The sequence below is a fragment of the Salvelinus fontinalis genome, chromosome 16 (genome assembly GCF_029448725.1).
Source record: "Salvelinus fontinalis isolate EN_2023a chromosome 16, ASM2944872v1, whole genome shotgun sequence".
Lineage (NCBI taxonomy): Eukaryota > Metazoa > Chordata > Actinopteri > Salmoniformes > Salmonidae > Salvelinus > Salvelinus fontinalis.
The window spans coordinates 38,223,808-38,237,932 of record NC_074680.1 but is presented as its reverse complement, the minus strand read 5'-3'; the positions used below and the strand labels follow the sequence as shown (position 1 = coordinate 38,237,932).

The 14,125-nt window shown below is 39.8% G+C and overlaps 1 protein-coding gene across 1 annotated transcript in view; it reads left to right on the top strand.

Annotated features, from left to right (window-relative positions):
* Positions 1 to 14,125, top strand: part of LOC129813126 (stAR-related lipid transfer protein 9-like) — an 85,472-nt gene that overhangs the window by 21,090 nt on the left and 50,257 nt on the right. Inside the window, exons 2-3 of the mRNA XM_055865326.1 lie at positions 5,019 to 5,088; positions 8,013 to 8,129. Coding sequence (XP_055721301.1) covers positions 5,019 to 5,088; positions 8,013 to 8,129 — 187 coding nt within the window. The remainder of the gene's footprint in view (positions 1 to 5,018; positions 5,089 to 8,012; positions 8,130 to 14,125) is intronic.

Here is a 14,125-nt window from a genome sequence, read left to right as displayed (position 1 = left end):
ATATAGCTAGACCTATATTACTATAGCATATAGCTAGACCTATATTACTATACTATATAGATAGACCTATATTACTATACTATATATCTAGACCTATATTACTATAGCATATAGCTAGACCTATATTACTATACTAAATTGATAGACCTATATTACTATACTATATATCTAGACCTATATTACTATAGCATATAGCTAGACCTATATTACTATACCATATAGCTAGACCTATATTACTATACTATATATCTAGACCTATATTACTATAGCATATAGCTAGACCTATATTACTATACCATATAGCTAGACCTATATTACTATACTATATAGATAGACCTATATTAATATACTATATAGCTAGACCTATATTACTATACTATATAGCTAGACCTACATTACTATACTATATAGCTAGACCAATATTACTATAGCATATAGCTAGACCTACATTAATATACTATATAGCTAGACCTATATTACTATACTATATAGCTAGACCTACATTACTATACTATATAGCTAGACCAATATTACTATAGCATATAGCTAGACCTATATTACTATAGCATATAGCTAGACCTATATTACTATACTATATAGCTAGAGCTATATTACTATATCATATAGCTAGACCTATATTACTATACTATATTACTATACATCTAGACCTATATTACTATACCATATAGCTAGACCTATATTACTATACAGCTAGACCTATATTAAGGGGAGAGAGGCAGAATTAGAGAGAGAGGGAAGGGGAGAGAGGCAGAATTAGAGATCGAGGGAAGGGGAGAGAGGCAGAATTAGAGAGAGAGGGAAGGGGAGAGAGGCAGAGTTAGAGAGAGAGGGAAGGGGAGAGGGGAAGGGGAGAGAGGCAGAGTTAGAGAGAGAGGGAAGGAAGGGGAGAGGGGAAGGGGAGAGAGGGAGAGAGAGCATAGAGCTGGACAGAGACAGACCGAAAGAGAGGACAGTACTAGCTACTACATGTTCTACACTGTGTTAAACCATTACAGAAATAGGCCTATTTCTATTTCCGTTTGCTTCAAAACAGAAGAGGTCTCATTTTCTTTTCCATCTCCTCTCATGCTGGTTGAGTTCCAGTTAGAAGGCGTCTCTCTGAGGTCGTTGTGGTTTAGGGTTGGGCCGTTGGGCCGATGCCTGGGTTGGCAAAATGATTCCCACGTGGTGGAGCATGTGCTTATTACAACTTACAACATAGCCCCTGGTCTGATATCTACCTCACGTACAAACAGACAAACACAGGGACACATGCGCACACACACACACACACACACGCACACGCACACGCACACACACACACACACACACACACACACACACACACACACACACACACACACACACACACACACACACACACACACACACACACACCAAGGACAGAGAAGTTATTAGCACTACTGCAGCAATCCCCCATTTTCGCTCAAGGAGTTTTAAATTCATTCAGCTCTACTCAGATTTCATTCTGTTGCGTCACATGTGTCCAGAGCCAACAGTTGAAACACACACAGCTGTCCTTGCTACATACACACACACACACACACACACACACACACACACACACACACACACACACACACACACACACACACACACACACACACACACACAGTGAGAGACACACAGACCGGCTTTTGTCACAGAAAATTCTTAAGATTCATCGCCTGAGGGACTTTGCTGGGTCCATTTTGGACTGTTTTCTTTTGAATAAGAACTGGTCAGTGGTCAGATCTACTCTGATTCAAGGCTTTTGTGAATTCCCTTTCACACACACTTCATGTTACATCATGTGATAGTCTCATGTCACTTAACTAGATTTGCTAGATTTGTCTGTTGGCCCTATTCCCCCTTTCAAAGTCACAACAACAAACTAGTTAAAACACAGTCACAACAACAAACTAGTTCAAACATAGTCACAACAACAAACTAGTTAAAACAAAGTCACAACAACAAACTAGTTAAAACACAGTCACAACAACAAACTAGTTACAACATAGTCACAACAACAAACTAGTTAAAACAAAGTCACAACAACAAACTAGTTAAAACACAGTCACAACAACAAACTAGTTCAAATATATAGTTAAAACACAGTCACAACAACAAACTAGTTACAACACAGTCACAACAACAAACTAGTTAAAACACAGTCACAACAACAAACTAGTTAAAACACAGTCACAACAACAAACTAGTTAAAACACAGTCACAACAACAAACTAGTTCAAACATAGTCACAACAACAAACTAGTTAAAACACAGTCACAACAACAAACTAGTTACAACATAGTCACAACAACAAACTAGTTAAAACACAGTCACAACAACAAACTAGTTACAACATAGCCACAACAACAAACTAGTTAAAACACAGTCACAACAACAAACTAGTTACAACATAGTCACAACAACAAACTAGTTAAAACAAAGTCACAACAACAAACTAGTTTAAACAAAGTCACAACAACAAACTAGTTACAACATAGTCACAACAACAAACTAGTTAAAACACAGTCACAACAACAAACTAGTTACAACATAGTCACAACAACAAACTAGTTAAAACAAAGTCACAACAACAAACTAGTTAAAACACAGTCACAACAACAAACTAGTTCAAATATATAGTTAAAACAAAGTCACAACAACAAGCTAGTTTAAACACAGTCACAACAACAAACTAGTTAAAACACAGTCACAACAACAAACTAGTTAAAATATATAGTTAAAACAAAGTCACAACAACAAACTAGTTAAAACACAGTCACAACAACAAACTAGTTAAAATATATAGTTAAAACATAGTCACAACAACAAACTAGTTAAAATATATAGTTAAAACACAGTCACAACAACAAACTAGTTAAAATATATAGTTTAAACACAGTCACAACAACAAACTAGTTAAAACAAAGTCACAACAACAAACTAGTTAAAATATATAGTTTAAACACAGTCACAACAACAAACTAGTTAAAACAAAGTCACAACAACAAACTAGTTAAAATATATAGTTTAAACACAGTCACAACAACAAACTAGTTAAAACAAAGTCACAACAACAAACTAGTTTAAACATAGTCACAACAACAAACTAGTTAAAACACAGTCACAACAACAAACTAGTTAAAACATAGTCACAACAACAAACTAGTTAAAACAAAGTCACAACAACAAACTAGTTAAAATATATAGTTTAAACACAGTCACAACAACAAACTAGTTAAAACAAAGTCACAACAACAAACTAGTTTAAACATAGTCACAACAACAAACTAGTTAAAACAAAGTCACAACAACAAACTAGTTTAAACACAGTCACAACAACAAACTAGTTAAAATATATAGTTAAAACACAGTCACAACAACAAACTAGTTAAAACACAGTCACAACAACAAACTAGTTACAACACAGTCACAATAACAAACTAGTTAAAACAAAGTCACAACAACAAACTAGTTAAAATATATAGTTAAAACACAGTCACAACAACAAACTAGTTAAAACACAGTCACAACAACAAACTAGTTAAAACAAAGTCACAACAACAAACTAGTTAAAATATATAGTTAAAACACAGTCACAACAACAAACTAGTTTAAACACAGTCACAACAACAAACTAGTTAAAATATATAGTTAAAACACAGTCACAACAACAAACTAGTTAAAACACAGTCACAACAACAAACTAGTTACAACACAGTCACAATAACAAACTAGTTTAAACATAGTCACAACAACAAACTAGTTAAAATATATAGTTCAAACAAAGTCACAACAACAAACTAGTTCAAACAAAGTCACAACAACAAACTAGTTCAAACAAAGTGTTCATCTGGCATTTAAAAGATGGTACCGATTGAATTACTGTCTCTGTAGCAGCCATGAATCGAATAAAGCTGGTCTCCGTAACAGCCGTTACTCTATTAATGATAGGTCTCTGTAGCAGCCATGAATCTAATAAAGATAGGTCTCTGTAGCAGCCATGAATCTAATAATGATAGGTCTCTGTCTGTAACAGCCGTTACTCTATTAATGATAGGTCTCTGTAGCAGCCATGAATCTAATAAAGATAGGTCTCTGTAGCAGCCATGAATCTAATAAAGCTGGTCTCTGTAACAGCCATGAATCTAATAATGATAGGTCTCTGTAACAGCCATGAATCTAATAATGATAGGTATCTGTAACAGCCATGAATCTAATAATGATAGGTCTCTGTAACAGTCATGAATCTAATAATGATAGGTCTCTGTAACAGCCATGAATCTAATAATGATAGGCCTCTGTAAAAGCCTTGAATCTAATAATGATAGGCCTCTGTAACAGCCATGAATCTAATAATGATAGGTCTCTGTAACAGCCATGAATCTAATAATGATAGGCCTCTGTAACAGCCTTGGATCTAATAATGATAGGCCTCTGTAACAGCCATGAATCTAATAATGATAGGTCTCTGTAACAGCCATGAATCAAATAATGATAGGTCTCCAAAGGTTGTATCCTATTTGTCTAGCTGGGTGACATTTGGCTAAATCAGCACTGATAAAAGACCGACATGGTTTAAAGCAGGGGTGTCAAATACATTTTGCTCGTGGGCCGCATTGGGTCTTCAACGGGGTCTGAATGCTGCACTTAAAATGGGTTATATTTCCTCGCCGTTAAAATTAGCTATCTATCGTTTTTGGAATTTTCAATTTTCCCTGACTGTCTAGTTTTATTGATTATTTGTGAGCTGGACACAGTGAAGAAACTCAATGAATGTAGGTCCATTTTAATTTCTGCAGTTTCGATTTGGTTTTAGTCATTTTAGAGTATATTGAGTTTGTCCCAGAGCATACATTTTCATATATTTCTTTATACTGGTCCCCCATGGGAATCAAACCCATAACCTTGCCGTTGCAAGGGCCATGCTCTACCAACTGAGCCACATGGGACAAAATGAACGTTTTTGTGTTAAACTAAAGTATAACGATGTCTCCTCTCTTTCACAGGGAAAGCGTGGCTGGAGGGAGGCTAGCTGTCCAGGTAGAGGACAAGTTGGTGAGGATAAAGAATACCAAGGTGAGTGTATTATTACACAGATATACGTTTAAACTGTACAGGTGCTATGGTCATCACCTCATCAGGTGTTATATGTGTTATACGTGTTAAGGGCAGGTGGGGGGCAGCATGTCTCTGTGAGGAGGGAGTAGAAGGGGGCGTCTAGAGGGTGTCTTTTACTGTATCTCTGTCACACAGGATGTTTACAGTCAGGACTGGCCACTTCCTGTCTGATTCCTCTGTTGTTTATTATGAGTGTGCAGAGCCTCACACAAACTCTGAGACACTGTTTAGAGGGAGGGACCTTCCTGACACACACTGTGCCTATTGTAACACCCTGTCTGTACTTGTCTCTAGTAGTAACCTATTGTAACACACTGTCTGTACTTGTCTCTAGTAGTAACCTGTTGTAACACACTGTCTGTACTTGTCTCTAGTAGTAACCTGTTGTAACACACTGTCTGTACTTGTCTCTAGTAGTAACCTATTGTAACACCCTGTCTGTATGTGTCTCTAGTAGTAACCTATTGTAACACACTGTATGTATGTGTCTCTAGTTGTAACCTATTGTAACACACTGTCTGTACTTGTCTCTAGTAGTAACCTATTGTAACACACTGTCTGTACTTGTCTCTGGTAGTAACCTATTGTAACACCCTGTCTGTACTTGTCTCTAGTAGTAACCTATTGTAACACACTGTCTGTACTTGTCTCTAGTAGTAACCTGTTGTAACACACTGTCTGTACTTGTCTCTAGTAGTAACCTGTTGTAACACACTGTCTGTACTTGTCTCTAGTAGTAACCTATTGTAACACACTGTCTGTACTTGTCTCTAGTAGTAACCTGTTGTAACACACTGTCTGTACTTGTCTCTAGTAGTAACCTGTTGTAACACACTTTCTGTATGTGTCTCTAGTAGTAACCTGTTGTAACACACTGTCTGTACTTGTCTCTGGTAGTAACCTATTGTAACACACTGTCTGTACTTGTCTCTAGTAGTAACCTATTGTAACACACTGTCTGTACTTGTCTCTAGTAGTAACCTCTTGTAACACACTGTCTGTACTTGTCTCTGGTAGTAACCTATTGTAACACACAGTCTGTACTTGTCTCTAGTAGTAACCTATTGTAACACACAGTCTGTACTTGTCTCTGGTAGTAACCTATTGTAACACACAGTCTGTACTTGTCTCTAGTAGTAACCTATTGTAACACACTGTCTGTACTTGTCTCTAGTAGTAACCTATTGTAACACACAGTCTGTACTTGTCTCTGGTAGTAACCTATTGTAACACACAGTCTGTACTTGTCTCTGGTAGTAACCTATTGTAACACACTGTCTGTACTTGTCTCTAGTAGTAACCTATTGTAACACACAGTCTGTACTTGTCTCTAGTAGTAACCTATTGTAACACAGTGTCTGTATGTGTCTCTAGTAGTAACCTATTGTAACACACTGTCTGTACTTGTCTCTAGTAGTAACCTATTGTAACACATGGTCTGTACTTGTCTCTAGTAGTATCCTATTGTAACACACTGTCTGTATGTGTCTCTAGTAGTAACCTATTGTAACACACTGTCTGTACTTGTCTCTAGTAGTAACCTATTGTAACACAGTGTCTGTATGTGTCTCTAGTAGTAACCTATTGTAACACACTGTCTGTACTTGTCTCTAGTAGTATCCTATTGTAACACACTGTCTGTATGTGTCTCTAGTAGTAATCTATTGTAACACACTGTCTGTACTTGTCTCTAGTAGTAACCTATTGTAACACACGGTCTGTATGTGTCTCTAGTAGTTCCCTATTGAAACACACTTTCTGTATGTGTCTCTAGTAGTACCCTATTGTAACACACTGTCTGTATGTGTCTCTAGTAGTATCCTGTTGTAACACACTGTCTGTATGTGTCTCTAGTAGTAACCTATTGTAACACACTGTCTGTACTTGTCTTTAGTAGTAACCTATTGTAACACACTTTCTGTATGTGTCTCCAGTAGTAACCTATTGTAACACACTGTCTGTACTTGTCTCTAGTAGTAACCTATTGTAACACACTGTCTGTACTTGTCTTTAGTAGTAACCTATTGTAACACACTGTCTGTACTTGTCTCTAGTAGTAACCTATTGTAACACACTGTCTGTACTTGTCTCTAGTAGTAACCTATTGTAACACACTGTCTGTGCTTGTCTCTAGTAGTAACCTATTGTAACACACTTTCTGTACTTGTCTCTAGTAGTAACCTGTTGTAACACACTGTCTGTATGTGTCTCTAGTAGTAACCTATTGTAACACACTGTCTGTATGTGTCTCTAGTAGTAACCTATTGTAACACACTGTCTGTACTTGTCTCTAGTAGTAACCTATTGTAACACACGGTCTGTATGTGTCTCTTGTAGTTCCCTATTGAAACACACTTTCTGTATGTGTCTCTAGTAGTACCCTATTGTAACACACTGTCTGTATGTGTCTCTAGTAGTATCCTATTGTAACACACTGTCTGTGCTTGTCTCTAGTAGTAACCTATTGTAACACACAGTCTATACTTGTCTTTAGTAGTAACCTATTGTAACACACTGTCTGTACTTGTCTCTAGTAGTAACCTATTGTAACACACTGTCTGTACTTGTCTCTAGTACTAACCTATTGTAACACACTGTCTGTACTTGTCTCTAGTAGTAACCTATTGTAACACACAGTCTGTACTTGTCTCTAGTAGTAACCTATTGTAACACACTGTCTGTGCTTGTCTCTAGTAGTAACCTATTGTAACACACTTTCTGTACTTGTCTCTGGTAGTAACCTGTTGTAACACACTGTCTGTACTTGTCTCTAGTAGAAACCTACAGTAATGGACAAAGTATAATGTGTACGTCTGTCTGTCTGTCTGTGCCCTTGTCTAACTGTCTGTCCATCTCTCCTCTCCCTGTCTTTCTCTCCACAGCTGGATGGACGTCAGGACGGCCCTGGGGAATCCAGGGAGAAGGTGCTGGAGTTTGGTTTTGACTACTGCTACTGGTCTGTTGCCCCAGAGGAACCACACTACGCCTCACAGGAAGAGGTAAGGAGTCCTGAGACCTGAACTTGGACTGTAGTTCTGTGTTTGTGTAACAGAGTAGGTCCTGCCAAACCTGCTGTACACCAACACTTCAAACTCCCGCACCACTTTTCCACATCGGCTACAATTGTTTATTTACGGTGTTTTCGTGTCATGTTTTGTGCCTTCTGGGTGAAGGCAGCACCAGTCATGTGTGTGTCAGGCAGCCTGGGGACGTTGGGTAGGGTGTGCAACCACAACCACTGGGCCGTGTTCAATAGGGCATGCAAACGAAAACGAAAATTAGGGTTTCTATTTGTACAAATCCAGGTAGTCACTCCCTGTTTTATTTCCTTTGAACATGACGCTCGTCTGAAGGAAGAGCCCAGGGGAATTAACACTGCTACCCCCCCCCCCCCCCCAAAGGGATAGGATATCAGCTCCATCTGTTCTCTAGAGTTCTGTTGAGGATCACATTTCCTTTTATGTCTCTGTGATTGACTGATTAGATCTGTTTGTGTTTCTCTGATTGGTGGGTGCTACCTTTGTCCTGGTAGTGAGCGGAGGAGGAGCCAGAATAAGATCCACCCCCTCAGAACACAGACTAGTGGACATCGTTTCTCTTATCGCGCCACGGCAGGACAATGTACTACAACATTGTGTCATGTTAGTTTATAGAACTCAAACTTGATGAATGCTGCATTGTCTTGTAGCTCTGATTCCTGGCTGATTTATTTACCAACCAACATTTCATCAAGGACAAGCTATACAAGCAGTGTACCAACATGGGGAAAAGCCTTCGCCCACCCTGGCCTGGTCTAGATGTCCCATGGTGTTGTTCTGGTCTTTGTCAGTGGAGACTGTGAAGACTTTCTGCTTCTCAATTCAATTTAAGGGCCTTATTGGCATGGGAAACACATGTTAACATCGCCAAAGCAAGTGAAGTAGATAATAAACATAAGTGAAATAAACAATAAAAATTAACAGTAAACATTACACTCACAGAAGTTCCAAAAGAATAAAGACATTTCAAATGTCATATTAAGTCCTATATACAATGTTGTAACAATGTGCAAATAGTTAAAGTACAAAAGGGAAAATAAATAAACATAAATATGGGTTGTATTTACAATGTTCAAAGAACAATATTCTTCCCTGTTCTTCACAGGTCACAAATCTGCTGCTGTGACGGCACACTGTGGTATTTCACCCAGTAGATATGGGAGTTTATCAACATTGGGTTTGTTTTCTAATTCTTTGTGGATCTGTGTCTCCTCTCTCTCTCTCTCTCTCTCTCTCTCTCTCTCTCTCTCTCTCTCTCTCTCTCTCTCTCTCTCTCTCTCGCTCTCTCTCTCTCAAATTCAATTTAAATTCCCTACCACCCTCTAACGCTCTCACTGTCACTCTCTTTCCTCTCTCTCTCCCTCTCTTTTCTCTATCGACCCATTCTCTCCATCTGAGTTTGTCGGGGCGGCCCCACCATTACATTCCTCTGGTGACTCGTGGTGACTCGCGAGGAGGAGGGCAAACATGGGCATGGGTTTTCTCTTTAATTCTGTGGAGCACGGTCACTGGATCACAGGCTGACCTCTGAGGCCTGTGAGTGTGTGACTGTTCCACACAAACCCTGACACAGTCAGTGGCACCAGCGCCGACATCAGTCACACGTCACAAATAGTTGCTAGGTCTACCCTTCTCTCTAGCGTATGTCCCGAAGAATGTATAATATATTTACATTGCTGTATGTTGACAAGTGAACTGCTTGTGTTAGGTGACTTAAGCCTAACACGATGGAATGGTCTAGAAGCCAGAGAACGGTCTAGAGGCCAGAGAACGGTCTAGAGGCCACAGAACGGTCTAGAGGCCAGAGAATCAGAGAATGGTCTAGAGGCCAGAGAACGGTCTAGAGGCCAGAGAATCAGAGAATGGTCTAGAAGCCAGAGAACGGTCTAGAGGCCAGAGAATGGTCTAGAGGCCAGAGAACGGTCTAGAGGCCACAGAACAGTCTAGAGGCCAGAGAACGGTCTAGAGGCCAGAGAACGGTCTAGAGGCCAGAGAACAGTCTAGAGGCCAGAGAACGGTCTAGAGGCCAGAGAACGGTCTAGAGGCCAGAGAATCAGAGAATGGTCTAGAGGCCAGAGAACGGTCTAGAGGCCAGAGAATCAGAGATTGGTCTAGAGGCCAGAGAATGGTCTAGAGGCCACAGAACGGTCTAGAGGCCAGAGAATCAGAGAATGGTCTAGAGGCCAGAGAACGGTCTAGAGGCCAGAGAACGGTCTAGAGGCCAGAGAATCAGAGAATGGTCTAGAGACCAGAGAACGGTCTAGAGGCCAGAGAACGGTCTAGAGGCCAGAGAACGGTCTAGAGGCCAGAGAACGGTCTAGAGGCCAGAGAACGGTCTAGAGGCCAGAGAATCAGAGAATGGTCTAGAGGCCAGAGAACAGTCTAGAAGCCAGAGAATCAGAGAATGGTCTAGAGGCCAGAGAACAGTCTAGAGGCCAGAGAATCAGAGAATGGTCTAGAGGCCAGAGAACAGTCTAGAGGCCAGAGAATCAGAGAAGAGTCTAGAGGCCAGAGAATCAGAGAATGGTCTAGAGGCCAGAGAACAGATAGTCTGTGTTGTTTGTGAACTTTCACAAACCTTAATTGGCTTAGCAGTTTCAACTTTCCCCAGATTTTCACACGCAGACGTAATTATTCAAAAATAATGGTCTTGGTTTCTTTCTTTATCAGTACCTTTCATGTAATAGACCTGCTCATCATTTCTACAGTCGTTAATTGCATTAAAAAAGTGTCACTATTTTAGATAAGTGTTGGGTTTTAAGTGTAGTGTTTTTCTCAGGCACTATATCAGTGTGCTGTAGTGTAGTTTTGTGCTGTAGTGTAGTTTTGTTGTAACGGTTTTCCTCCTCCTCTTCATCCGAAGAGGAGGAGCAGGGATTGAACCAAAATGCAGCGTCGTGATATGACATGATTTATTTAAGTAAAGACGAAAAAACACGAAAACACTTTAACAAACTACAAAACAACAAACGACGTAGACGCACCTGAACATAAGAACTTACATGACACGAAGAACGCATGAAACAGGAACAGACTATATACAACGAAGAACTCACGAACAGGAAAATGACTACACAAAAGAACGAACATACAAACCGAAACAGTCCCGTGTGCCGTAACATACACAGACACTGACACAGGAGACAACCACCCACAACAATCAATGTGAAAACACCTACCTTAATATGGCTCTCAATCAGAGGAAATGAAAACCACCTGCCTCTAATTGAGAGCCATATCAGGTCACCCTTAAACCAACATAGAAACACATAACATAGACTACCCACCCAAACTCACGCCCTGACTGTCAAACACATACAAAATAACAGAAAACCGGTCAGGAACGTGACATTTGTGCTGTAGTGTAGTTTTGTGCTGTAGTGTAGTTTTGTGCTGTAGTGTAGTTTTGTGTATCCAGGGTATCCTGGCTTCACTTCCTGTGGAGTCCTGTGGGACTGAGTCAATCTGAGACCCATGGTGAAGGGAGAGAGAGAGAGGGAGAGGGAGACAGAGAGAGTGAGTGAGTTAGTGAGTGAGGGAGAGAGAGAGAGAGAGAGAGTGAGTGAGTGAGAGAGAGAGAGAGTGAGTGAGTGAGTGAGTGAGTGAGTGAGTGAGTGAGTGAGTGAGTGAATGAGTGAGTGAGTGAGTGAGAGACAGACAGAGAAACACCCTAGGCTAAGCTGCAGGCTGACGTCATTCTGTAACAAAACCCAGCATTGTGCTCTAGATTCAGATTCTGTCCATTGACGTCTTTGGGCTGAAATCTAACTGTGAAAAATGACTTATTGGAGCGGCTGTGAGTTTGGCAGACGAGAGATGGGGGGGCTGCAGCGGTTCTGTCGACCCACTGCCCATTCCCCCCCTCCACCTCTGAAATTCACTGTTTGTCTCTCTCTCTCTCTCTTTCAATTCAATTTCAATTGAATGGCTTTATTAGCATGGGAAACATATGTTAACATTGCTAAAGCAAGTGAAGTAGATAATAAACAAAAGGGAAATAAACAATAAAAATTAACAGTAAACATTACACTCACAGAAGTTCCAAAAGAATCAAGACATATGACATAATGTCATATTATGTGCAAATAGTACAAAATTGTGTTTGTTCTTCACTGATTTCCCCTTTTTTAGTGGCAACAGGTCACATATCTTGCTGCTGTGATGGCACACTGTGGTACTTCACCCAATAGATATAGTTGATCAAAATTGGGTTTGTTTTCAAATTCTTTGTGGGTCTGTGTAATCTGAGGGAAATATGTTTCTCTAATATGGTCATACATTGGGCAGGAGGTTAGGAAGTGCAGCTCAGTTTCCACCTCATGTTGTGGGCAGTATGCACATACCCTGTCTTCTCTTGAGAGCCAGGTCTGCCTACAGTGACATTTCTCAATAGCAAGGCTATGCTCACTGAGTCTGTACATAGTCAAAGATTTCCTTGATTTTGTACATATTTTTTAAAAGATTTTCAAATTCTCTCTCTTATTCCCTCCCATGTGTAGGCAGGCATGAATAATGTTCAGTAGCCTGTGTATCTGTGTAGCTCTCAGTGTCCCTCCCTCCCTCCCTCCCTCCCTGATGTGGGGTTGTGTGTGTGTAATCTAGTTGGACAGATGTGGGATTGTGTGTGTGTGTGTGTGTAATCTAGTTGGACAGATGTGGGATTGTGTGTGTGTGTGTAACCTAGTTGGACAGATGTGGGATTGTGTGTGTGTGTAACCTAGTTGGACAGATGTGGGATTGTGTGTGTGTGTGTAACCTAGTTGGACAGATGTGGGATTGTGTGTGTGGGTAACCTAGTTGGAAAGATGTGGGTAATCTAGTTGGAAAGATGTGGGTAATCTAGTTGGAAAGATGTGGGTAATCTAGTTGGAAAGATGTGGGTAATCTAGTTGGAAAGATGTGGGTAATCTAGTTGGAAAGATGTGGGTGATCTAGTTGGAAAGATGTGGGTAATCATAACACCCGGTACTCTACCCTGCACCTTAGAGACCGCTGCCCTTTGTATATAGACATTGGACACTGATCACTTTAATAATGTTTACATACTGTTTTACCCACTTCATATATACAGTCAGCGCATTCGAAAAGTATACAGACCGTTTGACTTTTTCAACATTTTGTTACGTTACAGCCTTATTATTAAATGGATTAAATAATTTTTCCCCTCATCAATCTACACACAATACCACCCCATAATGACAAAGTGAAAACAGATTTTAAGAAATGTTTACAAATTGAGCTCAAGTCTATCCTATTTCCATTGATAATCCATGAGATGTTTCTACAACTTGATTGGAGTCCATCTGTGGTCAATTCAATTGATTGGACATGATTTGGAAAAGCACACCCCTGTCTAAATAAGGTCCCACAGTTGACAGTGCATTTTTTATAAATTTGCTAATTTCAAAATAAAAAAACAGTTTTTGCTTTGTCATTATGGGGAATTGTGTGTAGATTGATGAGGGGAAAAATCATTTTATTCCATTTTAGAATAGGGCGGTAATGTAACACAACGTGGGAAAAGTCAAGGGGTCAGAATAATATCTGAATGCTCTGTATATACTGTATTCTAGTCATGGCTCATCCTGTATAACTACTGCTGTACACACCTTTTCTATTCATATACTGTCCATACTGTCTATACACACCATTATATACACTGAGTAACCCAAACATTAGGAGCACCTTCTTAATATCGATTGCACCCCCTGCCCCTTTTGCCCTCAAAACAACCTAAATTCGGAACAGGCCTTCATTGTAATTAAGAATGTGTTCTTAACTGACTTGCCCAGTTAAATAAAGGTTAAAAAACACACACAATCCATGTCTCAGTTGTCTCAAGGTTTAAAAATCCTTCTTCAACCTGTCTCCTCCCCTTCATCTACACTGATTGAAGTGGATTTAACAAGTGACATCAATAAGGGATCATAGCTTTCACCTGGATTCACCTGGTCAGT